Source organism: Helianthus annuus, chromosome 15 (assembly GCF_002127325.2).
Source record: "Helianthus annuus cultivar XRQ/B chromosome 15, HanXRQr2.0-SUNRISE, whole genome shotgun sequence".
NCBI classification, from domain to species: domain Eukaryota; kingdom Viridiplantae; phylum Streptophyta; class Magnoliopsida; order Asterales; family Asteraceae; genus Helianthus; species Helianthus annuus.
The window spans coordinates 2,246,942-2,273,912 of NC_035447.2; the positions used below are offsets into that span (position 1 = coordinate 2,246,942).

The following is a 26,971-nucleotide window of genomic DNA, read 5'->3' on the forward strand; positions in this document are numbered from 1 at the left end:
CCAAATGTCAAAATTTTGAACTTTTAATTTTTAGGTGTCTAAAAAATGTGACTATTTACATTCTTAGTTAAAGTGTAAAACTTAGCGCTCACATTTGACTATCCATATCGATCAAACTTCTTCCTCACTCAAAGATAGAAAATCATTGGGTTTTTTAAATTAAGTTCTTCAACCGATCATCCAGGTTTACCTTCTTTTAACTTCTATTCAATCATTCATGTCTTTATTTGTTATAGTGTTTGCTAATTGCTATATAATGGGTATTTAATCATGAACTTTTGGATAATCTTTTGGTTATAGATTAACTTTTAGATTTTTTTTTTATTACGGAAATGATGTAGTTTTGGATTATTTTTATGAATTGAAATTATATTTTAAGGATTATAGAGTTAATTAGTTTACACGATTGAACCGCCCGGTACAACCCGATTCAACTATTTCTAAGTCTAACTCGGTACGATTAAAATACCGGTTTTTAAAAGATTGATATCAGTACCCCTTTTGGAAATTTTCGATACAAGTATTTTTAATTTCAGTTGGTACCAGCGGTGGACCCAAGATTTTTTTTCATTGGGGTCCATTTTTTTGTGTTAGAATTTTTTACAACCAAACATTAAAATTTTCGGGTCGGTCATCGTAGTCAGGTCGGGTCGGGGCTAGGAAATAATGTAGAAGCATTTAGTGAACATGAAACCAGTACATTATTAAGAACCATTTTTAAGAATCAAGTTATCAAATTGTGGTGATTAATAAGTTGCTTGAAAGCAATAGCTACCTACACAACACAACTACTTCATCTAACTTCAAAATTTTGTTTAAGCCTTTTTTTTAACGCACTATATGTTGAAAGTCTTATTTGGTAATCAAATGTGAAATAAAATCATTCGGAGGCATTACATTTATCATTTTAAAAAAGCAAATTAGATGATCAATGGTGGTTGTGGTGTTTTAAAACACTAGTTTAATTTTGATGGAAAAAATAAAGTAAAAAACAAGGGATGTAAGACTTGAACATGAGACCTACTTATGAACACAAAAAAATTTACCACTATACCATCTTTGCTTTTAATACTATGGGGTTCAACTAAGTTATTTTATGGGGTCCTTGAAAAATTTAACATACCAATTCTATTATTTTTTTTTTAAATATTAGGGTCTATGGATCCTGACCCGCATCATGTGGGTCCGCACCTGGTTGGTGCCCAACTCATCACGTTAACACCCTTTAATTTGAGGCGTTTATTTATTCTGCTCATTTATATGTAACGATATTCTAATTTCATTATAGAAAGTTACATCATTTGTCTAAATTGTCTTTGTTAAAAGAATAATACTTTCCGTCTAGGATTTGCCACGAATTTTGTCATTATTTTGTGATTGCTACTAAAAAGATAAAACATATAATTTTCTCAATAAGTTTCTTTAAACAATCTATTAAAGAATAATAATTTTCTCAATAAGTTTCTTTTGTTTTTGTTATTTTTATGGACTTATTTTATTCTTTTTCTCACTTTAATTTTATAAACTTATCTGAAACTTTCTCAATAAGTTTCTTTTTCTTTTGTTTTATTTTTTATGTACTTATTTTATTCTTTTTATCACTTTTATTTTATAAACTTATCTGTAACTATTTTAATTAGTTTATAAATTTTATTATTTTGATAAAAAAAAGTTTAATTTATTCATGCTTTTTGAGTTAATTACATAGTTAGTCCTTGTGGTTTGCACAAAATAACATACTTAGGTACTAATAGTTTAAAATCACCTTCTAGGGTATTAACTTTTCATTTTGTATCGTTTGGAGGTATTAACTTCTAGGGCATTAACATAGTTAGTCCTTGTGGTTTGCACAAAATAACATACTTAGGTACTAATAGAATGTGATTTTAAACCTACAAATAACGTTAATACCTTCAAACGTTACAAAATGAAAAGTTAATACCCTAAAATGTGATTTTAAACTATTAGTACCTAAGTATGTTATTTTATGCAAACCACAAGGACTAACTATGTAATTAACTCTTTATTTTATTATATATTATTTTCGTTTGCTTAATTTAATTATTTACTTTTCTTAAGAAAGTTTGGATGGACATTCAAAGAAAACCCACACAGATACTCGTGCGAGTGGTTAACAGAGAATACCCCACCAATGTGTAAAACCTTGTTGGCTTCAAAACTTAAACTCACGGTCAAGACCGGTTCTCAAGCCTTATCATTGCCTTCGTGTCTACTACACCAAGGGTTATATAACAAAAATAAATAATTTCATTATTATAGAAAGTTACATTAATATATCATTTGTCTTTATTGTTCATTAACTAGGGGTTTTCCTGGCGTGCGATGTTGTGCCAGTTTGTACCTGTGTTTTAGTATTTTCATAGAATATTAAATAATGTAATAACTAACAGTACTGGATTTGATAGGCATAAGCTTATAAACATGGTTTAGTTGTGATAGTTTAACCACAAAAGACACTTGCTTTACGTGTGCAAGTGTTTTTAAGTGTATCAGCTTAGGTTTTAGTGGTTGGTTTAGTTACGAAAGATTATTGCAAAACATATGTAAAATTGTTTATGGTTTAGATTTCTTGATGATCTCATTAATTGGAAAACAACCCTTTAAATAGGGAGAATACAAAGTTGCCCTATCTCTAAACAAGGAAACATAATCCATTTATAATTACAAGAGATCACGTCTATCTATACAATATTAAATTAAATGTTATTCTATAAACATATATCGGCTAAGACTCCCCCGTAGTTTGAGCGGGCGGTGGACAGACGCTCAAGCTGGAGCGAAAAGACTGAAAAAGCTGGCGAGCAAGCCCCTTAGTAAAAATATCTGCATACTGTAGAGTTGAAGGTACATGAAGAACACGAATCTGCCCAATGATACCTTCTCACGAACAAAATGAATGTCTATCTCAGTATGTTCCGTGCGTTGATGTTGAACGGGTTATCGGACATGTAGACAACCGAAACATTATCACTGTAAATTACGGATGCCTGTCCAAGTGGTTTCAGCCACAACATTTGCAACCCCACGATACTCTGCCTCAGCACTAGAACGGGAAATAGTGGGTTGCCTCTTAGTTGACCACAAAATAAGAGTGTCGACCAGAAAAACACAGTAACCACTAGTAGAATGACGGGAATCAGGACAACCATGAAATAGCTTTAAATGCGTCGTTGAACATAGTTGCAAGAGCAGTAGCGCCTGTGCTATCTTTAATGGTTGCGACAACACGGTACCTGTGAAAGGTGAAATGTTATTTTACATGTTGTAACAAAATGGTGCAGGTTGGTAAAAAAATTTGCTGATGTAATCGTATTCCTAACTTTGTGTAAGGGGCTCTTAAATCTTACATGTACTTGGGTGTGTCATAGTAAGAGGGGCACGCCCATTTGTCACCACTTGTGTAACCACTTGTGTAAATTGTTCTGAAGCAAACGGGGCATGTAGTGTACTACCAGTTCGCCTGCATCTATTTTTATGTCTATTTAACAACTTTGATATTTTAATTTTAAAAAGTGCATATTATAAAATCAACAAATTGTAATTGAGTGAATCTATGTTATTATGATATATTTTAATTATTTTTACAAATTATAAACAAACTTATTTTTGTATAAAATAATAAAAACAAACCTTTTTAAAAAGAAGCGTATTAATACCTGAATCCATACCTGGTTTTAATAATCGGTTATACTCGAACCCGATGATACCCTACCCGGGTACATAAGGTTGGGTAGTTCTACTCAATACCTGCACCCCCGAACCCTACTTGGTTTATTTCAATACCTAAAAAATCGATACCTGGTCATATCCGAATCCAGTTTCATACCTGAAACTGGGTATTAGAAAAACTCGATTTCACACCTCTATATTAAATTTAAAATAGCTTAAACAATTCGTGATTTAACATGGGCTTAAATTTTATTGCATTTGTATATTTGTGGGCTTAATTGTTTATGATTATATTTGTGTTTAAACAAGGAGGAACATAGCAAACAACATATCAAACTTACATAACAACCAGGAGACTGGTCACTGGATAACTCGCCGGATCTTCACCGGAGTTGTAACACAAAAAATAGCTTAAACGGAAACAATGAAAACCGATCTAACTAAAAAAGAAACATACAATAGAAGCTCGGCTTACCAAAATTCTTGTCGGTGTTAAACGGGTGCCTCGCGCCGCCTCCGTCTTCTTACTGTAAGCATACCCACCATCACGAAATCAACAACAATTCCAACGATTTTTCATAATGAACACTCAAAGTTAAAATGATTAAGCTAAACATACCTGTTGGAGCCCTAATAGCCTGGAAAAAACCACCGCTTGGCTTGTGGTGTTGTAGTGTTATGTCACCGACGTCGATTTGGGGCAGAACGGTGGTGAGCGATGATTGGAGAGCGTTTGTGCCGATTTGGGCAGTGATGTGGGTTACAATGGGGGAAAAGGACAGCACGAACACACGCGTCTTCTGTAGAACATGTACACACAACCTAATGCATGGAACTCCTTTTATGCAAAGAGTACAACAACCATAAGTCTAAACTTGTTGCAAATTTATAATATATAATATATAATATATAATGAGCTTAATTCTTTATATTAGATTTATAGGGGTAGGATCATATACAAACTATGTATTTTATAAAAACCATGAGAACCAATATAATTATGCCACGTGGATTGATTATTTGAGTAGACATGAGGGTAAAATGGTCATAGAAAATTATTGGTTGTTTTGATAATTCCTAAATTCATGCTACCCATTTATGTCTTGATTTGCACGTTCCGTTTGAATCATTGAAACAATTATTTGAAGAACAGAACACACACAAAAGATGATGAACAAAACACACACAAAAGATGATGCCATGAGATTTGCAGCAGACTCAAGAGAATGCCGTGAGACCTGAAGCCATCGACACCATCTGTTTCTGGATTAAAAGAAGCCATCGATCCCTCCAACGTCTTTGCAAGAAGCATCGACCCAAAGAAGCCATTGACATCTTTGATTCATGAATAAATTGTATGGTTACAGTCATGAGAAGGAAGGTGTTGTTTTGGGGTTGTTTATCAACAAAAAACAGAAACAAATATATGGGATTTTTGTTGTTTTTTCATCACAAGAAGCCTAGCCATGTATGAAGGTTTGAGTTTCACACCAAATGACATAGATGGACTCTCAAAAACAAGAAGACGTAGAGCTTTAAATTTTCTTTTGTTTTTGGAACTGAAAATTAGCAATGTGTTCTTTAGGCTAGAGGGTATGGTGATGGTCCTCCAAGGGAGGATGATCCGCCACGTAAGCGCCACGTCATAGTCCTCCCAAGGATGGTCCATCCACCAAAACTAGAGGGTATGAGAGGATGGTCCTAGTTATAGTCCTCCCCACCATTTTTATGTTTTTTTATTTTTTTAATCTTCTACTTTTTTAACATTTAACAAATAAACTAACAAAATATTTTCATTAATATTAAAAAACATTACATAAACTTAAAAAAATCCTAATATATTAAAATAAGCTACTAGTCTTCGTCTTCCATGTCGTGGTCGGGTTCGTTTTGAGCGTTTTCGTCGTACTCGCATATTGCTCTAGCTTCGTCATAAGCCTATACACTTATTTTTATTATTTATTCTTTTCAAAACAAATCATATACTTTCCTGAAAAAAAGTCAAACCAAATCATATACCTGCAAAAAAGTAAACAATCTATATGCCTACTAACTAGTAATAAGCCTATACACTTATTTTTATTATTTATTCTTTTCAATCGTCTCCCTCATCTCATCTCCCTCCTCGCTCCACCGAAATAGCAAGCTGCAATTCCGGTAAACCCTGCAACTCCGGCAACACCTAAAATATCATGTCTCTCTTCTCTTTTTAACTTAAACTTCGCAAACAAACCAAGGAACAGAGGTAACATAAACTTTTTTCAGGGGTAACTTAAATTTCCCATTTTTTTAAATAACGGCTACTTTTTAGATGGGGCCCCACATGTTTGGTCCGTCGCAAACGGCAATAATCGGACGATGGGAACGGGACGGAGGGGGCCGGCGTGGTGTGCCGCGCGTCGCCGAACCAAGACGGAGGGGGAGACGGACCAATACCGTCCAGCCTTAGGTTTATGTGCTAATGTGCTGATAGCATTGCTAATGTGCTAATTTAGTATTGTGCTATTTTTAATTTTTTAAACATTTTTTGTATGTGTTATTATTCAAAATAGCACTTAACACTTTTTGTATGTGCTAATAGCATTGTTTTGAGAGTCAGATCAGAATACCATTGTTTTTTTATCATTTTTTTTGTACGTCCTAATTTACTATGTGCTATTTTTAACATTTTAAACATTTTTTATGTGCTATTATTTAAATTAGCACTATTTTGCATGTGCTACTATTCAAAATAACACAATTTTTTATGTGCTAGTAATGGTAAATTTAAAATCCGCTGTTATTTTGGAATAACTGATTTTGCGATATTCAAGGGATTTGGAAAGTGATTTCATTTAATAAAAACAAACAAATACCGAAAATACCCTTAAATCTAATTAGTCAAACACATTAATTGCAATTGATGAGGTGTCATCAATCTTAGCCATATATATAATTATTTAAAGGTCAAGATCTATTCTTACCGTTTTTAACACAAATTTAGTTTGTATGGGATCACACCCCTAGATTTATATTATATTAGTAAATTTATAACTTTCTATCGGCGTTGATATGAGACAAGGGAATCCGGGATTGCAAAGAAGCAGAGAATTATTGGGTTTGATAAGGATATTGTATGTTTTTTGGAGTGTGAGGTGTAAAATGGGAATACAAGATGGGTTTGATGGAGTCATTGAGAATTTAGTTTTTTTTTTCTTTTTCTTATTTACAATGATTTAGTTCTTTTTATCGATGTTGATACGTAACAAGAGAAACAGGATTGCGACGTAAAAGAAACAATAATCGTTGAAAAATGGAGGAATATTTGGGTTATTTTACGGTTCTTATTAACTAAAAAACGTAATCAATCTTTTAACATATATTAGCGTCAAGTAACATCAGTGTTAAATTCATAATTTCATAACCGTTGGGACCAAATCGACACAATAACTTGTTTTTATATAATTTTTGGTAACACGTTTTATAACAATTTACTTTAGCTAATTTAATTTATCATTTTTAAAGATGAGAAAGATGATTAAACTTTCTAAATAATATCGCCATAGGTTTTATTATAGTTTTTTTAATATACATTAATTTATTTCACCCATGATTTCTTGTTTCCTCGTTTTTTATTCGCCATTATTACACATAATAATGAGAATAATATGTAATTATATAGGATATAATATTAAATAGATAGTACATGGTATTATAGGATACTCTCATCTAAGGGGTGACATAATGTTTAGACTGTCGGGTGTGGGTATTATGGCCCTTCAACGTCGGGTGTTCTACCCCGAGTTGGCATTTTAGTTAGCGTTGCTCGTTTGGTGTGGGGCGAGGGCTAAGTGACATGGCAAACTGTGATTGGTTGGTTCAATGTAGGTTTTCTTTTTAATTTTCTTTGTAGTTTTTTTTAAAAAAATTCCACATGGCTGGCCATGCCCCACCACACCCCTAGTTTTTTAGTATTAGCTTGTGGATCTCATCCTCGCCACGTGTCGAGCAATGCCCCAACCCAAGCCCCTCCACACCCCATAGTCTTAGGACCATTAGGTTCTGAGTAAATTACAAAAATCGTCCTACACTGTGTTGCAAAGTGTGTTCTTTGTATTCAAAAACTAAAAAAAAAACGTACTTAATGTTTGCAAACCCTTGCAGTCAAATTTAGTCGAGAACGTTTTTTGTAGTTTTTGAAGACAAATGACACACTTTGCAATATAATTTCAACATAAAGAACGATTTTCGTAATTTACTCTTAGGTTATGGGTTTGGTTCTCACAAAGAGATTGGGTGATTTTGCTCGTAACACGATAATACTCTAGTAGCCTTAGAGTGATTCAAATTTGCCATTAAAAAAAATACATTATATAGATATATAATTAGATAATTATATTTTAATAGAGTAGTCAAATTTATGTACACGTATATGATATTTTATTGTCAAAATAATAAAATATGGTTTGTGGGGGCGCAGCTAGAAAGTTAGTTAAACCTTCGTGTTGAAAACTCCTTACCCGCGTTTATCATTCCCTGTGATCTCCGATCATCTTATTTTTCCGGTGGTCTACATCCCCTATACTAATCTCTCGATTTCAGATGGCGTACAGGCAAACAATTTCAAAGCCTTCAATGTTAAACGAAGAGATTCACCGTTCTAACAACGATGATGACACCACCACCACCACCGCCGCCGTTGCTCCGCCGTCACCAGTTGTTGCTGAAGCGATCGGAGCATCTGTCGCTCATCGCGACTCGTCTGGTGACCGATCCAAGGTTTTCTGATTTTGTGCTTTTACTCTCTTACTTGATTGACATATGCAATTTAGTTTTTGATTTAATCTTCAATGTTTATTGTGGTTGATTAACTGTTTGTTCTGTATTTATGCTTATAGAAATGTTTGTTTATTCATATACTCACTTACCTTTCATTCATAAGATGGACACATAATTAACAAGGACCAGGAGCTATGGCTGCCCAAAATGCTCGTGGCTCGATGCTGATCACTCGAAGCTCGCTCTGATTTAGCTCGAAAAAAGCTCGGTCGATATGGCTCGGTTTGAAAGTGAGCCGAGCCGGCTCGGCTCGGTTAGAAAGTGAGACGAGCTTGGCTCGGCTCGGCTCGTGACGAGCCAAATTGGCTCGGTTTGGCTCGCTTGGTAGCTCGGCTCGGCTTAGCTAGAATTATTTTACTTATAATATATATTATTTTTATATACATATAATATATTACAAAAAAAGTGATTATTATTTACATTAGGGTTGTAGTATAATATCTATGACGTATTTAAAGGTTGATTAACGTGCTAATGAACAAATATTGTATTTATTTGAAAGATAAAACTTATTTTGCGTTGTTGAACGTGATTTTGGCTTGTAATGTATTAGGTTGAACTTATTTTGAATATGTGCTTTTGAAGTATTGAATAATATTTTAGAATACTGAATTTTGAGAGCTATGTATTAATTTTTACTTTTAAAATCGAGCCAAGCCAAGCCGAACCGAGCCAGCTCGGTTTAAACCAAGCCGAGCCCGAGCTTAGATTTTCAGCTCGGTTTCAAATCCGAGCCGAGCCAGCCCGGTTTATAATCGAGCCGAGCCCGAGCTTGCCCTAGTTCGGCCCGGCTCATGAACAGCTCTACCAGGAGCCAAAATTGTTCGTATTTGGCGTGTAAACGAGCCAAGTCACTCGTGAGTGGGGTTGCTAAAAGCTTGAATCGAGCTGAAGTTAAACGAGCTCGAGGCTAAGAATAAGTTTGTTTAATAAATGAGCTTGAGGCTGAGCTTAAACACGCTCAAGCCCGAGTCGGCTTACAAACCTAAACGAACCTATTATCTAAATAATTTTTATGTAATACATTTAAATTACATTGAGATAATAAATGATAAAAAAAACTAAATAATATATATTTTGTTACATAGAGAAATTTAAGATATAAATATGAAAAAATAATAAAAATTTTATATAAATAATTAATTAAGGAAAATTGGTATTTAATAAACCAACCTTTAACCAGTTGGTAAATAATAATCCAACCTACAGAATTGGTATATAATAATACTACCTTTCAATATGTTGGTACTCAATGGACCTCCGTTAGTTTTTTTTAACTGAAGTTAGTTTTTAACTTTTATTTATTACACAAACAGTCCCTGTAGTTATAATTTACTAGTTTTAACTATGAGTTAATAGCCAAAATGGTCCCTGAGATTTGCACCACCACCAACACCACCGCACCGCCACCACCACCGCACCACAGCACCGCCGCCACCACCGCCGCCACCACCACCACCACCACCATCGCCACAGCACCGCCACCACCAAAATCATATAATCAGTCAAACCATACACATTGCATTGCTCGTGAACTTTAATTAGTCAATGAACATAGACCAAATGACCTAATGACCCATTACTTTAATAAGTCATTACACACTGAATTGCACATTGCATTAACAACCTGTTGCAACAACATAATGACCCATTTAACATTATGAACCATACACTGACCAAACATGAAACACAAAACCATAAACAGGCCAACCTTGAACAGAGACCTAATGAACACAGACCCAAACAGACCAACCATACACCTATACACTATGCATATGAACCAAACACAGAGCAACCTTGAACATAGACCCAACGAACACAGACCCCCACCGCCACCAAACATAAAAATCATAAAAAATCAAGACACCCCATCATCAAAATGTGCTTAAACTCATCACAGAAGGTATTTTCACGGACTTTAAACAAAAAGCAAAGAAAACCCATCATCAAATTGACCACAAAAATGCATAAAAAATCACACCTTATGTGGTCGGCCCAACATCATCAGAACGGAACGCCACCACCGTCGGACCTACCCCTCCACCGTCAACCACCTCTGCCCTACACCACCAAAAACCCCCTACCGCCATCAACCTCAGTGGCACCAGCACCAACACCGTCGCCCACCTCTACCCCACACCACCACCATCACCGATCTCAACTGACCACCACCACCTATGGTTCCGGTGGTGAGCAAGGAGAGAGAGATCTGAGAAAACATCTGATTTCCGGTAAAGTGAGCAAGGAGAGAGAGAGGGTCGGCGGCAAGTTCATCCGGGGTCGGCGGTAAGTTCATCCTTAGTCGGCGGCGATTTCATCAACATCAGGGTCGGCGACAGATTACCTGTTTCAGATTCGGTATACAGAAACACCAGCTCCGGTCGCCGGACAGGAAACGAGAAGGGAGAGAAAGGGGTGTCGGCAGCTCAGGGTATTAGGGTTTGAAGAAATGAGGAAGAGAGTTCTGGTTTTGAAGAGATGAGAAAGAGAACAAACATATTTAAAATGTGTGATAAAAAGAGAGTGAAAGACTTTAAAGACAGACAGAGATATAGAGGGATTTGACATATAGAGTAAATTACCAAATTACTCTTTTGGCGGCGGTGCTTTGGTGGTGGCGGCGGTGCTGTGGTGGTGGCGGCGGTGCGGCGGTGGTGGTGTGGTAGTGGTGGTGGCGGTGCGGTGGTGGTGGTGGTGGCGGTGCAAATCTCAGGGACCATTTTGGCTATTAACTCATAGTTAAAACTAGTAAATTATAACTACAGGGACTGTTTGTGTAATAAATAAAAGTTAAAAACTAACTTCAGTTAAAAAAAACTAACGGAGGTCCATTGAGTACCAACATATTGAAAGGTAGTATTATTATTTACCAATTCTGTAGGTAGCATTATTCTTTACCAACTGGTAAAAGGTTGGTTTATTAATTACCAATTTTCCATTAATTAATAAATAATAAATGAGCTGAACTCGAGCTTGAAAAACTACTCAAGGGCTGAGTTCGGAGCTCTTGTAAATTAAACAAGCCGAGCTTTACACCCTGAGGCACATTTCTGGCTTCAAATGGTGTTTTTCAAACTCTACTGTAAAGCTCTTATTAGACAGAATAGATTAGTAAGGCTTATCATAGTTATATCTACCATAAATAGGAGATATGATTCGATTAGATTTCGTTTGAAACTATCTTCATTGTATCCATATATATAGTTGATTAACAATACATAATACATGTGTTCATTTTTCTATAGCAATTACTTACCGAGTTGAATGTTACCGACTTATAACCATATCAATAGATTCTGGTAATTGATTATGTTAGTAATAATAACTGAAAACCGACCAAACATGAGAAAGCATGCCTTGACAACCAGCACGTGTTTATCCCTTTTGCTTTTGATACTTTTGGTTTTCTGGCGCCAGAGGCTGTGGATCTACTTAGTCGAATTCAAAGAGTCATGCATAGTAATGTTATAACCCTGAGATCTATGAACGTAGTTTTTAAAAGACTTAGTTTTGCTATTCAAAAAGGGGTAGCGACGCAGCTTATTGCTCGTTTACCAACTATCTCGATGTAAATTTGAACAATATGTTTGCTGATAGGACCATACTACTGGTAACGCTGCAGGGTTCTGCTACCCATGATTATACATCAACGGGAAGCACAAACGAACCCAGAGGCTTTTGGGGTGTTATAGCGAGGAAGGCTAAATCAATTATCGACGATGATAATGCTCCTCCTCGAAGTTTCGACACACCTAGTACTATAAAGACAGAAACAGTCTCAACAAGCAACCAGGTATATGTCAACTTTCACATTGCAAATATCAGCTTGAAATATTTTGATTTTATTCATACGACGGTAAGATACAGTGATCGCTTGATCTGTCTCGACATTCACCTCAAGTTTTCTTGCACTCAGGTTGAGCATCGTTACGAGTCTTTTGAGCACTCCAGAAATATGGATGGTCCAAAATTGAGGAAGGGTTTGGATAAGCTCACATCTTCACTTAATCAAATTGGCGGAACGATTGGAAATGCTTTTGAGGTAAATCTTGTTACAGATTTAAAAGATTTTGAATCTCTGTTAATTTTTTTTCTTGGTTCGATTGTATGAGGTGCGTGTTACATTGCAACTATGCAAATATTTCATGTTTTCTGAATGTTATATACAAAAAAACAAGAGTAAAATGCACGGATAGTCCTTGTGGTTTCATGAAATTTCACCTTTAGTCCCCAACTTTTCAGAATTACACTCTTAGTCCCTGTGGTTTGACAAGTTGTTACTCGGATAGTCCCTAAAGCGGATGAAGGTTTCTCGGATAGTCCCTATGGTTTGACAAGTTGTTACTCAGATAGTCCTTGTCATTTCACACCCACTTAACCAGAAAAACTAACCTCCATCCGCTTTGGGGACTATCCGGGTAACAACTTGTCAAACCACAGGGACTAAGAGTGTAATTTTGAAAAGTTGGGGACTAAAGGTGAAATTTCACCAAACCACAGGGACTATCCTTGCATTTTACTCAAAAAACAAACAAACAAATCTACCGAGTAAAATCTAAAATCTGGGGAGGTTGCTCCTGCTGAGACCCTCGGCTCGGAAAACGCTATCTTGACATGTATATATGATCTTTTTTGAATGTTACATATACTCATTTAATGAGTTCTTTCATTATACTGCTTCATGGCCTGTATCTTTAAGTTATATATTGATATGTGACTATTATGTAACCATATAGTTGTATGAGTGTACTGTGAGATTAAATATATTATTAATGTAACATTTAATCTTGTAGCCTTTATAATCATTTATATTATATTAGATCAAAATATATTAATAACCTATTAATAATTAGTTGGTAATTGTTGATGGACCATATTACCCTTATTAACTAATTAGGTTTTCTCTTGGGTGTATAAATAGGGGGATTATTAGAGAGTTTAATGGTTAGACAAATTACACAATTACAAACCCTCATAACATCATAATTCGACTCTCTCCCTAAACCGAAATCAACCCTACTTTCGGTTTCATCACCATCATCACCTTACACACATCATCAGTAACTCATAAACAAAAATATTAACATCGAAGAACCCTAAGGAATACCTTGGATCAAAATTCACAAAAAGGCAGATGATTCAGGATCGCATTTGATGATTAAAGCGAAAAAGCACCATTAGGGCACGAAAAGCGAAAAGTGAAAGATTATTCTATCAATTTGTGGAAATTAGAAGATGAAAATCAAAAAGGAGGATCTGGAGATTGAGTATTGAGATTATCGCATAGAAATTGGGGGTTTTTGTTGTTGTGGTGGTGCACAACAGATCGATTAATACGTGGATTCTTTGTATGTGACAGAGAAGAGGAAAAGGTAGATAAGATGTAACTTTCTACTCAACATTTGACAACATTAACACAATAAGGAAATTGTATCGGGTATCGGTATCGAATTGGTATTGGTAACGAATTTATTGTATCGGAATACATTTTGTACAGGACCGGTATTTACCAGGTTTTACCTTTAAATACCGATGTTTAGGGGTGCAAACGAGCCGAGCTACTCAAGCTGGGCTCGAAAAAAAGCTCGAACGAGCCAAACTTAAACGAGCTTGAGCCTGAGCCTAAAAACAAACTCGTTTAATAAACGAGCCCAAACTTCGCTTATTGTTTATATATTTTTTATTAATATATTAAACATATATTTATATAATAATAACTACCATTTATATAAATATTAAAAAATAACTAAATTATATGTATGATAATAATTATGATTAATATAAATTAATTAATAAATACTAAACGAGTCGAGCTCGAGCTCTAGCCTGGTCAAGCTTGGGCTCGGCTCGGCTTGTTTGCAACTTTGCACCCCTACCGGTGTTGCACTGGTACCGGTATCAAACCGTATCGTATCGGGTATTTTCGATATCGGTACCCTTTTTTTAAAATTTTCGATATTGGTATTTTTAATTTCAGTTGCTACCGAACTCATCACGTTAACACCCTTTAATAAATACTAAACCTATCGTATCGGGCTTTTATTTATTCTGCTCATTTTCATGTATGTAACGAAATTCTAATTTCATTATAGAAAGTTACATCATTTGTCTTTGTTAAAAGAATAATACTTTCCGTCTAGGATTTGCCACGAATTTTGTCATTATTTTGCGATTGCTACTAAAAAGATAAAACAAATAATTTTCTCAAAAGTTTCTTTTTTTTTTATAAACAAGCCTAATAGCAAGAAGATAAAAAAGATATTGGTAGAGAATAAGAAGTTTATTATCAATGGTGTGTTCTTTTCAATAGAATACATGGACTATTTGATAAATTTGGAGAACAAATTGATTTATATTAGAAGTTGATAATCTAAATATAATTATTTATAACACTTCCCCTGATTATCAACTTCATACACTTGATACTGCCTCATTAAAAACCTTGCCAGGAAAACCCAATGGGACAAAACCTTGACTAATGGAAAAAGAGTGCAACACGTATTATATTCCCCTGATGATGATCACTTAAGCTCCTTTAGTCGAGGCATCCCAATCCCATGAACTAACTTCTTGAATGTTGAGGTTGGAAGTGATTTAGTGAACAAGTCTGCCAAATTTTCGTTGGAACGAATTTGTTGGACAATAATATCTCCATTCTTTTGTAGATCATGTGTAAAAAAAAAAAAAAAAAAAAAAAAAACTTTGGCAAAATGTGCTTTGTTTGATGTATCCTTCCTTTAGTTGAGCAATGCATGCTGCGTTGTCTTCATGTAAGACTGTCGGTCCCTCATCTCCCGAAGAAATACCACAAGATCCACGAATATGTTGTATTACAGTCCTTAACCAAATGCATTCTCGACTAGCTTCGTGTATCGCCAATATTTCTGCATGATTAGATGATGTGTCTGTGATTGTCTGCTTTACCGAACGCCCTGAAATTACAGTACCTCCACTTGTAAATAAATATCCAGTTTGAGATCGCCCTGATGATCAGACAAATACCCTGTAAGTATTAAACCACATCAGATTTCAAATACATAACAAAAGTCAGTTAATCGTCATTATAAATACATAATATAAATACAAATATCTTATTGAAGCAGGACCGGCCCAAGCCCAAGTCAAATGAGGCTTGGGCCTTGGGCAACCAAAACTATAGAGCCTCCACGATTTGATGAAACTACAGTTCATTTATAAAAGCCTTAGGTGTTGGTTATCAAGAGCTTGATGGTTGGTAGTGTAGTGGTTTTGTGTATGTATGGATGTTGGTGAGACCCAGGTTCGAATCCCTGGTTCACCATTTTTTCCATTTTTTTTCTTGTTTTTAAATTTTAACACAATCTTTCAAATAATTACACTTGGGCCCTTCAAGTTTAACTTTCAATTACATACTTTTCTTGGGAAAAAGGCCACAAATTTTCACTTTGCCTTAGACCATATCAAAATGGTTAAGCCGACCTTGTATTGAAGTCTTTCGGTGTGTTTAACACTAGCAATAGTGGTACCCGTTTCTTTAACATATTCAATCAGGGGCGGACCCAAGCCTAGCTTAAGGTGGGCGGGCGCACCCCCGGGGGAAAAAAATTTAGTGCTAAGTTCCATCGAAAATCCCGTCTGCACCCCTTGGAATTTTTTGTCCGCACCCCTTGGAATTTTTCGACCGCATCCCTTGAAATTTTTCGACTGCACGCACCCCTTGAAATTTTTCATCCGCACCCTTAGGTAAAAAGTGTTATCAATTTATATTTTAAATTTTTTTTTAGTAAACTCTTGTTTAAAAAAGTAGTACCTAAATTATATAACTTTTAATACCTAACTAACTAAACACAAATACCAATATCTTTACCCACTTATAATTCCTAACTAGCTAGCCTACTAAGTCTTAGCCCATTAACCAAACCCAAAAATATTTCAAACTATAAGAACATAACTAAAGCCCAACACCTTTAGTCCTTTAGAAATTCTCTCTCTCTCTATCTCTTGCGTAACGAACAACATCACCCAGCGACAACAGTCCAGCAGCCGGCGACCACCGTAACCAGCCACCATACCACCGTCGTTCGACACCAAATCTAACCGGAATCCGAACACGGGTAAGTTTCTTTGTTATTTTGATGATTTTGGTTGATATTACAGGAGAAAAGGGGTAATAAAGTTGTTAAATAAGTTTGAAATTTTGTGTGTTTTCACGTTGATTATGGTTGTTTAGATGATTTTTAGGGTGATTATGTTGTTTATATATTTTTAAGGTGATTACAACTTACGTTATGATTTCTAAGGCTTGAATAATTGAAAATTAAAATTGAAATATTATGTTATGGAGTGATGAACTTATGTTATATAGAGAAACAATTGCTTAAGAGATTAGCTTTAGATGATGTTTTGGATAAATTTCAAAAAATGAAACCCGTATGGCGTCGACGTTTTAATTATGTTTGTAACAAGGTTTGACATGTTTTTGATGATTATATAAATTTAGTTTGATGTTTGTTTGTTTTACATGACCCGACCCGATACGAACCGATTTTTTTATTTATATACATAGGGGCCTAAAATTTTTAAAATTGTTCCGCAACCCTATAAAAAAATTCCTTCTGCCACTTTATTCAAACACTTCCATAAGACGAGAAAATGTTTTATAATGCGAATTCCAATGTGTATATCTGTCCCTTGTAAGAGAAATCTCTTGATTTAACCACTTCCAGTACCAATGGTTATCTTCCAAATTCACTTTTTGCATATGTGAAGGTTATTTTGTCGTTTGCAAGATGCATAAACAACAATAGTCAAACACCTTACCGTTTCAAAAATCCTCCAAACACCCATATGTTTTTTCTTTATATTTTTTGCAACTGCCACAACAAGAAGTTGAAGTTTTGGGCAAAACAATGTACATGCCGAAAAATTTTCTTTCAAGATTAAAGCTCTTATTGAACTCACTAGAAATATTACTTGTGCCATCATAACCTTGATCTCTGATTTTAACCAAACTCAATCCATGTCGGGCAAATAAATCATAGGATAAATGAGAGTTAATGTAGACGATTCAATTATACGACCTCTTGTGCAATTGTTGATTTGCCGCTATTTTTTATCATCTGATGCAATTGTTGGAGGGAGTGGCGTCGCTTAGTTTTACGCACTTGCCGATTTCTGTTTAAACAATTTAATTCTAAAATGGGCTTAAAGCCTTAAATAGATTAGATCAGTAGTGCACAAAAAAAACTGTAACCGAAACTGGCCGTGGGAAAAAAACGGAAATTGTTTTTTTTTTTGTACCTGGATTTATTAGTGCTAACATATGATCATGGATGCAATCCAAATATTGAGGTGTTTTTATCAAAATGAAGAAGAAGAAATGAGTTTGAAATCAGAATACGAAAAGTGTGATCCAGAGGTAATTTAGTCAAGGAGTCGGGTTTGACAAGGATATTGTAGAATTATTGGAATGTGAGGTGTATAATGGGAATATGTGCTTGATGGAGTCATTTACAATTTAGTTTTTTTATTTATGATTTGGTACTTTTTTTTATCGGCGTTGATATGAGACAAGGGAATCCGGGATTGCAAAGAAGAATTGAGAGAATTATTGGGTATGATAAGGATATTGTATGTTTTTTTTGGAGTGTGACTGTGTGAGGTGTAAAATGGGAATACAAGATGGGTTTGATGGAGTCATTGACGATTTAATTTTTTTTTCTTTTTCTAATTTACAATGATTTAGTTCTTAACTTCTTTTTATCGATGTTGATATGAAACAAGAGAAACTAGGATTGCGACGTAAAAGAAACAATAATCGCCGAAAAATGGAGGAATATTTGGGTTATTCTACGGTTCTCATTAACGAAAAAACGTAATCAATCTTTTAACATATATTAGCGTCAAGTAACATCAGTGTTAAATTCATAATTTCATAACCGTTGGGACCAAATCGACACAATAACTTGTTTTTATATAATTTTTGGTAACACGTTTTATAACAATTTACTTTAGCTAATTTAATTTATCATTTTTAAAGATGAGAAAGATGGTTAAACTTTCTAAATAATATCAGCATAGGTTTTATTTTAGTTTTTTAATATATTAATTTATTTCACCCATGATTTCTTGTTTCCTCGTTTATTATTCGCCATTATTACACATAATAAAAATAATATGTAATTATATAGGATATAATATTATATAGATAGTACATGGTATTATAAGGTGACATAATGTGTAGACTGCCGGGTATGGGCGTTTTGGCCTTTAACGTCGGGTGTTTCACCCCGAGTTGACGTTTTAGTTAGCGTTGTCCACTTGTCGTGTGGCGGAAGGTTGGGTGACATGGCAGACTGTGTTGCCTGGTTCAATGTAGTTTTTTTTTTTAAATTTTCTTTGTAGTTTTTTAAAAATTCCACATGGCTGGCCACACCCAGTTAAGCGACGCCCCACCACACCCCTAGTGTTTTAGTATTAGCTTGTTGATCCTACCCTCACCACATGTCGAGCAATGCCTCAACCCAATCCCCTCCACACCCCATAGTCTTAGACTGCGGGGTATGGGGCGGGAGTTTGGGCGTGGGTAGGGGGAAAACGCCCAAGCCGCCACCCCGGGTGGGCATGGGTTTCGGCGTGGCCCTTGGGGCATGGGTTTCAAGCCGGGCGTGGGCCGGTTTGGCCATCCTAGTTGGCTGAATATCATTGGCTCACCCGCCACGTCATAGCGGGCCATCCCAAAAGTTTTGAATTTTTAAATTTTGTATATATTTTTTTAAACTACCCTGCCACGCGGTGCACCCAACCCAAGCCCCACCATACCCCGCGGACACGTACCAGGCAGTGGGGGGCTCCCATTCCACGTGTCAGCACCCGCCCCAACCCACGCCCAACCCAAGCCCCACCATACCCCGCAGTCTTAGGACCATCAGGTTCTTGGTTCGATTCCCATAAAGAGATTGGGTGTTTTCGCTCGTGACACGATGATACTTCAGTGGTCTTATAGTGATCCAAATTTGCCGTTAAAAAAGTTATATTATATAGATATATAATTATATCTTGTTTTTAGATAATTATAATTTTAATAGAGTAGTCAAATTTATGTACACGTATATGATATTTTATTGGTGTTGAAAACTCCTTACCCGCGTTTATCATTCCCTGTGATCTCCGATCATCATATTTTTCCAGTTGTCTACTACATCCCCTATACTAATCTCTCAATCTCAGATGGCGTACCGAAGAAGCCAAACAATTTCAAAGGCTTCAATGTTAAACGAAGATATTCACCGTTCTAACAGCGTTGATGACACCACCACCACCACCACCACCACCTCCGCCGTTGCTCCGCCGTCACCAGTTGCTGCTGAGGCGATCGGAGCATCTGTCACTCATCGTGACTCGTCTGATGACCGATCCAAGGTTTTCTGATTTTGTGCTTTTACTCTCTTACTTGATTGACATATGCAATCTAGTTTTTGATTTAATCTTCAATGTTTATTGTGGTTGATAAACTGTTGTTCTGTATTTATGCTTATAGTAATGTTTGTTTATTCATATACTCACTTACCTTTCATTAATAAGATGGACACATAATCAACAAGGACCAGGAGCCAAAATTAGGCAGATAGGCGTGTAAACGAGTCAAGTTGCTCGTGAGTGGGGTCGCTAAAAGCTTGAATCGAGCTGAAGTTAAACGTGCTCGAGACTAAGAATAAGTTTGTTTAATAAACGAGCTTCTCAAGCTCGAGTCGGCTTACAAGTCTACACGAGACTATTATCTAAATATTTTTTATTTAATACATTTAAATTACATTGATATAATAAATGATAAGAAAAACTATATAATATATATTTAGTTACATATAGAAAATTAATATATAAACATAAAAAAATAATAAAAAATTTATATAAATTATTAATTAATAAATAATAAATGAGCTGAACTCGAGCTTGAAAAACTACTCAAGGGCTGAGTTCGGAGCTCTTGTAAATTAAACAAGCCGAGCTTTACACCTTGAGGCACATTTCTGGCTTCAAATGGTGTTTTCCAAACTCTACTGTAAAGCTCTTATTAGACAGAACAGATTAGTAAGGTTTATCATAATTATATCTACCATAAATAGGAGATATGATTCGATTCGATTAGATTTCGTTTGTAACTATCTTCATTGTATCCATATATATATATATATAGTTGATTAACAATTCATAATACACATGTTCATTTTTCTATAGCAATTGCTTTCTGAGTTGAATGTTACCTACTTATAACCATATCAATAGTGCCTTGACAACCAGCACGTGTTTATCCCTTTTGCTTTTGATACTTTTGGTTTTCTGGCGCCAGAGGCTGTGTATCTACTTAGTCGAGTTCAAAGGGTCATGTATAGTAATGTCATGACCCTGAGATCTATGGACGCAATTTTTAAAAGGCTAAGTTTTGCTATTCAAAAGGGGTAGAGGCACAGCCTGTTGCCCGTTTACCAACTATCTCGATGTAAATTTGAACTATATGTTTGCTGATAGGACCGTACTACTGGTAACGCTGCAGGGTTCTGCTACCTATGATTATACGTCAACGGGAAGCACAAACGAACCCAGAGGCTTTTGGGGTGTTATAGCGAGGAAGGCTAAATCAATTATCGATGATGATAACGCTCCTCCTCCAAGTTTCGACACACCTAGTACTATAAAGACAGAAACAGTCTCAACAAGCAACCGGGTATATAACTATATATCAACTTTCACATTGCAAATATCAGCTTGAAACATTTTGATTTTATTCATACGATGGTAAGATACAGTGATCGCTTGATCTGTCGTGACATTCACCTCAAGTTTTCTTGCATTCAGGTTGAGCATCGTTACGAGTCTTTTGAACACTCCAGAAATATGGATGGTCCAAAATTGAGGAAGGGTTTGGATAAGCTCACATCTTCACTTAATCAAATTGGCGGAACGATTGGAAATGCTTTTGAGGTAAATCTTGTTACAAATTTTAAAGATTTTGAATCTCTGTTAATGTCTTTTTCTTGGTTTGATTGTATGAGGCGCGTGTTACATTGCAACTATGCAAATATTTCATGTTTTCTGAATGTTAAATACAAAAAAAAAAAAAAAAAAAAAAAAACAAACAAACAAATCTACCCAGTAAAATCTAAAATCTGGGGAGGTTGCTCCTGCTGAGACCCTCGGCACAAAAAGCGCTATCTTGACATGTAGGGCTGTAAACGAACCGAACGAACACGAACAAGGCCTTGTTCGTGTTCGTTCGTTAAGAATACTATGTGTTCACGAACGGTTCATGAACACTTACCGAACGAGATTTTTTGTTCGTGGTCGTTCGTTAAGGAAATGAACGTGTTCATGAACGATTCACGAACACAAACGAACACAGATAAAATCGACGAAGTTCAATTCTATTTTTCGATGTGAATAATAAGAAAAAAAGGTGGAGGTAGGGTTTCCTATTTTATTTGTTTGCGTAATGAGATAAATAAGAATTAAGGTATATAAAAGGTTTAGATAAAATAAATAAATGCTAAAAAATATTTAATGAACAACATAAACAAACGAACATGAACGAATGTTCATGAACACGTTACCGAACGTTCATGAACGCAATTGAACGAACGAGACAGTTGTTCGTGTTCGTTCATTTAACTAATCGAACGAAATTTCTTGTTCATGTTCGTTCATTAACTAAACAAACGAACGTAAACGAACTTCCCGCCGAACAATTCACGAACTGTTCGCTGAACGTTCGGTTCGTTTACAGCCCTATTGACATGTATATATGATCTTTTTTGAATGTTACATATACTGTTTAATGAGTTCTTTCATTGTACTGCTTCATGGCCTTTATCTTTAAGTTATATATTGATATGTGACTATTATGTAACCATATAGTTGTATGAGTGTACGTAATATGTTTTCTTTTCGTTTTGGTTTATTGGATTTAAACAATCTCAACTATGACATATTGGCCGACAACAGTCACAACTAAAGAAACTGTTGAGGACAATCCCAACTTTCAACCTATTTTCTCTCAGCGGTCTCAGACTAACTAAAAGTTAACCCGGTTAGTTTTAGCTGACGTGGACCTCTCATGTGGCAAAAAGTCAAACCTTTGTTGACGTGGACCGCTTATGGACCGCTTATGTGGCAAAGTTTTGATGATGTGGACTGCTTATTTGGCAGTCAACGTCAGCAAAAACTAACTAGGTTAACTTTTGGTTAGTATGGTACTGCAAGGGAAATTAAGTTAAAAGTTGGAACCGTCACAAAAAATTTCCTTAGTTGGGACTGTTGCCGGCCAATATGTTATCGACTTATCGTTGGGCTTATTTAAATCCAATAAACCTTTCTTTTTTTATGTTGCGAAACCTACAAGGCTATAATAGATGCTTGTCTAGTTGTATGTCATTATGTGGTTATGATGGTAATGTAATGTCATCATCATCATACTCAGTAAATTCCACCAATAGCAAAGCTAAGGTAGGGACTGAGGAGGGTAAGATGTAGACAGCCTTACCTCTACCCCGTAGAAATAGAGAGGCTGCTTCCAGTGAGACCCCGGCTCGATAGTAGTTTTGCATTAAGTCTTGGACATAAGGCACATAACACTCAACAATCGGGACAAAGGCCGATTAGTGCATGTACCCTTTTGTCTTTCGGCTATCAATGCCACCATATGATGCATGATTAACCGTCCGTCGCTTTTAACGTTATTTTCACGAAATTAGTAAAATAACGTTAAAAGTAGTGCAATTTCACTTTTACCCCCCGAGGGCCCACACATATATACATTATATGTGCACACCACAAGCGGGGCGTGTATGATGGTAATGTAATGTGATTTTGTCAACTCTAAAAGAAGAATGCCTTTGAAAACAAAATCATAAAAACAGAAATGATCTTCTATTTATTTATATGTTACTATTGTTATCGTTGTCGTTGTTATTGTTATTGTCATCATTATCAGGAAGGGCGTACCATTGTGGACAAGAAAACTCAAGATATCATCCAAGAAACTCGCAAACTGCAAAACAGGAGAAAAGGAATGAACGATGAACAAGATCAGCTGCAGGAACCTAAAATGCAATCTACACAACAACAGACAAACCTAACAAACCAACTCAAGGCATCTCGCGACGTAAGGTGGCAAATGTGTATTTACATATTTGCATAATTAGGGAACTTTCTATTCATGAATTTAAGCTTGATGAAACGTCATACTGCGCACATCCAACCCGAAATAACCTGAAAGTTCGAAACCGATTTTTGGATTTTCAAAATCCATAGTTTCTGTTTTTTTTTTTTTTTTTTTTTTTTTTTTTTTTTTGTAAAAGCTGAAAAAAATAAACCGAACTGGACCGGGACATCATAATACACTTGTCAGGTTGTTATTATTTATAATGATGATAGATATTTATGTGGTCCTATATTGTTTTTTGAGTAAATTACAAAAATCGTCCTTTATGTATGTCACTTATTGCAAACTGTGTCCTTTATCTTCAATAATTACAGAAAACGTACTCGATGTTTGCAGACCCTTGCAAGTTATGTCCTTTAGCCCTAACTCAATTAACTTTTTGTGGTTAAATCTGATCATATGGACCCCACATGAGGGTATTTTGGTCATTTTACTCTCATTTGGGGTCCATTTGGTCAGATTTAACCACAAAAATTAACTGAGTTAAGGCTAAAGGACATAACTTGCAAAGGATTGCAAACATTGAGTACGTTTTCTGTAATTATTGAAGACAAAGGACACAGTTTGCAATAAGTGACATACATAAAGGACGATTTTTGTAATTTACTCTTGTTTTTTCTACAACATTTCACAGATACAAGCATCTATAGTGATACTGTGTGTAATTGGGCTGATTTATTTTGTTGAGCTTAAATGGGCCAGGCCCAAAATGTGATCCTTCAAACCCATTTCAGTTTTGTTTATTTTTTTCAACCAGATTTCTTCTAACCCATACCCGAAATCCAAACCCTGTAACCAAACACCCTTAGATTTCAGTTTTAACGGTACACAGTTAAGTTTGTTGTAGTAACCAATCGCGGTTTAGTATATATCCTTTTGCTTGTAATGCATTGTTTGTTTTTGTTTTTGTGTGACAGGTGGCAAATGCAACTGCTGCTAAGGCGAAACTACTACTTCGGGAGCTGAAAACTGTCAAAGCGGATTTGGCATTTGCGAAAGAACGGAGTTCTCAATTAGAAGAAGAGAATAAAATGCTTCGTGAGGCTCTTGAAAAAGGAGACCGCCCTACAGATGATGACATGGTATGCGTTTAACTCTTTCGGTCACAAGTTTTTTTCCTATAAAATGTTATGTAACGTCTCGAACAGAAAAGATTTAGTGGTGGTGATTTTGATCCATTGCTTATGATGATTGTTACCGTTTATATATTTTATCTCTAACGGGTCTAATGGGTAAAATCGTAAAATTGAGCTTGAAAGTAAACGGGTTAAATGGGTCGATAGTTGCCTAAAGTGTATTTTAACGCATTAAACCTCCTAAATTATTTCAAATTTCAAACTATAAATAAGTAACATTGTAGTGCTTCATATTGTTATACTTCATGCATTGGGAGCTTTTCAAAAAAAAAATATTGATTTTTCATTGTTGACCCAAAGGTTTTATCTTTTTCATTTTAACCCATTTGTTTTTTTTTACTTTTAATTTAAAGTTTTTCGTCTTTTCAGTTTAACCCCATCACTTTTTTTATTTTTCAACTTTGATCTTTCATACTTTTCATCTTTCGCAAATTTTTTGTTTTACGTTTCGTTCAAAATTTTGGAAGTTAACACGCCGCAACGTGCGTGTGGGGATCAACATTTTTTCGTCTGTTTTTTCTGGTTTGATAGGTCGTCGTAGCACGTCTATTTTTTCCCGTTTGGCAAGTTCTTCGCAACCCGCGGGTCCTAGATCGACTTAGTTATTATTTTCTTCGTTTTATGCTTTGGTCTAATTTCTTAGCATTAACACACCACAATAGGTTGTGTGGTTCAACGATTTACATTTGCTTTTCATTCGGTGTTATTCTTTCCATTTTTTATTTATTTTATATTTACGAGCTTTTCCGACGTTAGTGGTCGTTTGGCAATGATGTGACATTGGTGCTACTTGGCACGGTTTTACGAACGTTTTTAACATATTTAGTTTTTTACTAATAATTTGTTTCGAGTTTACCCCTATACTTCCTTTACTTGAAAAGCTAAATTTTAACATGCATATTATTATGTACGTGTTGGTATAGATTCGATTTGCTCTACGTTTCGACGTAAACTTTTTCTGGAAACGAGTCAAGTAAAATATAATACGTTTTTGTTTAAAAAAACATTTTTTACGTGCATATTTTCATGTATGTTTGGGTATAAATTCGAGTTGTTCTATTTTTCGATACAAACCTCTTTGGAAATGAGTCATGCCAAATATAATATGTTTTTACTTATTTTATGTATGAAACTTCGTATTGAACCAAGTGGAGTCAAATTACGGTTTCCTTTTACTCTTTTTTTTTTTTTCAAAATCTCTAATTCATCCCTTTTAATTACACGTGTCAGTTTATCCTTTATACCTGTTATGTTTTCTAATTCACCCCTTTTGATTTGTACGATATAAGCTCAACTTACTTTATGTTTTGATCCAATCGCAATGCTTATATAAGTTACATTGAGTTCAATCGGATACGCCGAAACACGCGTTTTCATATGGTTAAGGCACCACATAATGTTTGGACTAACCATTAGGTGTTTGCGATGTACCCGCGCCACAACGTGCGCGGGTGTTATTACTAGTTTTATTTAAAAAGATAGTGGGATCAATGGCAGAACCAGAAGGGGGGGGGGGATTCATTTTCTTCGCTACCAACTACAACTAGAGGGTCCAACTCATGTTTTGATTAAAAAATCTGATGAAATTCAGCGACAATAAAGTCAACGGGTCCCTTTGACCCCCTGGTTCCGTCCCTGCTGTGAGGTGTTTGTTATATTTTATGAAAAATGTTTAATGTATTGGACAAACTGTCTGACCCGTTTGGGTGCCTGTATTTCCACCTATGAACATGCACAAAGTACAAGATTTATAAATTTAGCGATCTCCTAACCCGTGATTAACATTTCTTAATCAGATCCGGCTTCAACTTGAGTTACTTTTAGCAGAGAAAGCTCGTTTGGCTAATGAGAATTCTGTATACGCACGTGAAAACCGCTTCTTGAGGGAAATTGTTGAATACCATCAACTAAGTATACAGGACGTCGTGTATTTAGATGAAGGCATCGAGGAGGTTACAGAAGTTAACCCTGAACTTTCTAGAACATTATCAACAGCATCATCCTCGCCGCCATCGTTACATTCTTCCCCCCATGAACCTCTTGAAAGAACAACTTCTTAATTTGCATGATTCATGTTCTTGTAATTACTTGTAATTATGTTTTTGATTGTTTTGTTCCTTTTTGTGCATTA

The 26,971-nt window shown here is 35.5% G+C and overlaps 2 protein-coding genes and 1 long non-coding RNA gene across 3 annotated transcripts; 2 read left to right on the top strand and 1 right to left on the bottom strand.

The window, feature by feature from the left end:
* Positions 1-2,650: 2,650 nt before the first annotated feature.
* Positions 2,651-4,495, bottom strand: LOC118487335. The gene is made up of 3 exons (XR_004881408.1): positions 4,310-4,495; positions 3,369-4,217; positions 2,651-3,254 (listed from the first exon to the last, which is right to left on the bottom strand). It is a non-coding gene; the product is annotated as an uncharacterized LOC118487335 (long non-coding RNA).
* A 3,648-nt stretch (positions 4,496-8,143) lies between these two features.
* Positions 8,144-12,682, top strand: LOC110909980. Its single transcript, XM_022154703.2, has 3 exons — positions 8,144-8,448; positions 12,131-12,301; positions 12,425-12,682. The coding sequence occupies exons 1-3, from the start codon at positions 8,272-8,274 to the stop codon at positions 12,617-12,619; spliced, it is 543 nt and encodes a 180-aa protein (XP_022010395.1). The 5' UTR covers positions 8,144-8,271; the 3' UTR covers positions 12,620-12,682.
* A 6,945-nt stretch (positions 12,683-19,627) lies between these two features.
* LOC110909979 lies at positions 19,628-26,971 on the top strand. Its single transcript, XM_022154702.2, has 6 exons — positions 19,628-19,908; positions 21,041-21,211; positions 21,343-21,468; positions 23,474-23,644; positions 24,622-24,786; positions 26,637-26,971. Exons 1-6 carry the CDS (start codon positions 19,717-19,719, stop codon positions 26,898-26,900), a joined length of 1,089 nt encoding a protein of 362 aa, XP_022010394.1. The 5' UTR covers positions 19,628-19,716; the 3' UTR covers positions 26,901-26,971.

Coding starts and splice junctions, on each gene's coding strand:
- LOC110909979 (XM_022154702.2), top strand. CDS start 19,717: ATGGCGTACCGAAGAAGCCAAACAATTTCAAAGGCTTCAATGTTAAAC. Junction 21,212..21,342: donor CAGTCTCAACAAGCAACCGG/GTATATAACTAT, acceptor TCTTGCATTCAG/GTTGAGCATCGTTACGAGTC. Junction 21,469..23,473: donor CGATTGGAAATGCTTTTGAG/GTAAATCTTGTT, acceptor CATCATTATCAG/GAAGGGCGTACCATTGTGGA.
- LOC110909980 (XM_022154703.2), top strand. CDS start 8,272: ATGGCGTACAGGCAAACAATTTCAAAGCCTTCAATGTTAAACGAAGAG. Junction 8,449..12,130: donor CGTCTGGTGACCGATCCAAG/GTTTTCTGATTT, acceptor GTAACGCTGCAG/GGTTCTGCTACCCATGATTA. Junction 12,302..12,424: donor CAGTCTCAACAAGCAACCAG/GTATATGTCAAC, acceptor TCTTGCACTCAG/GTTGAGCATCGTTACGAGTC.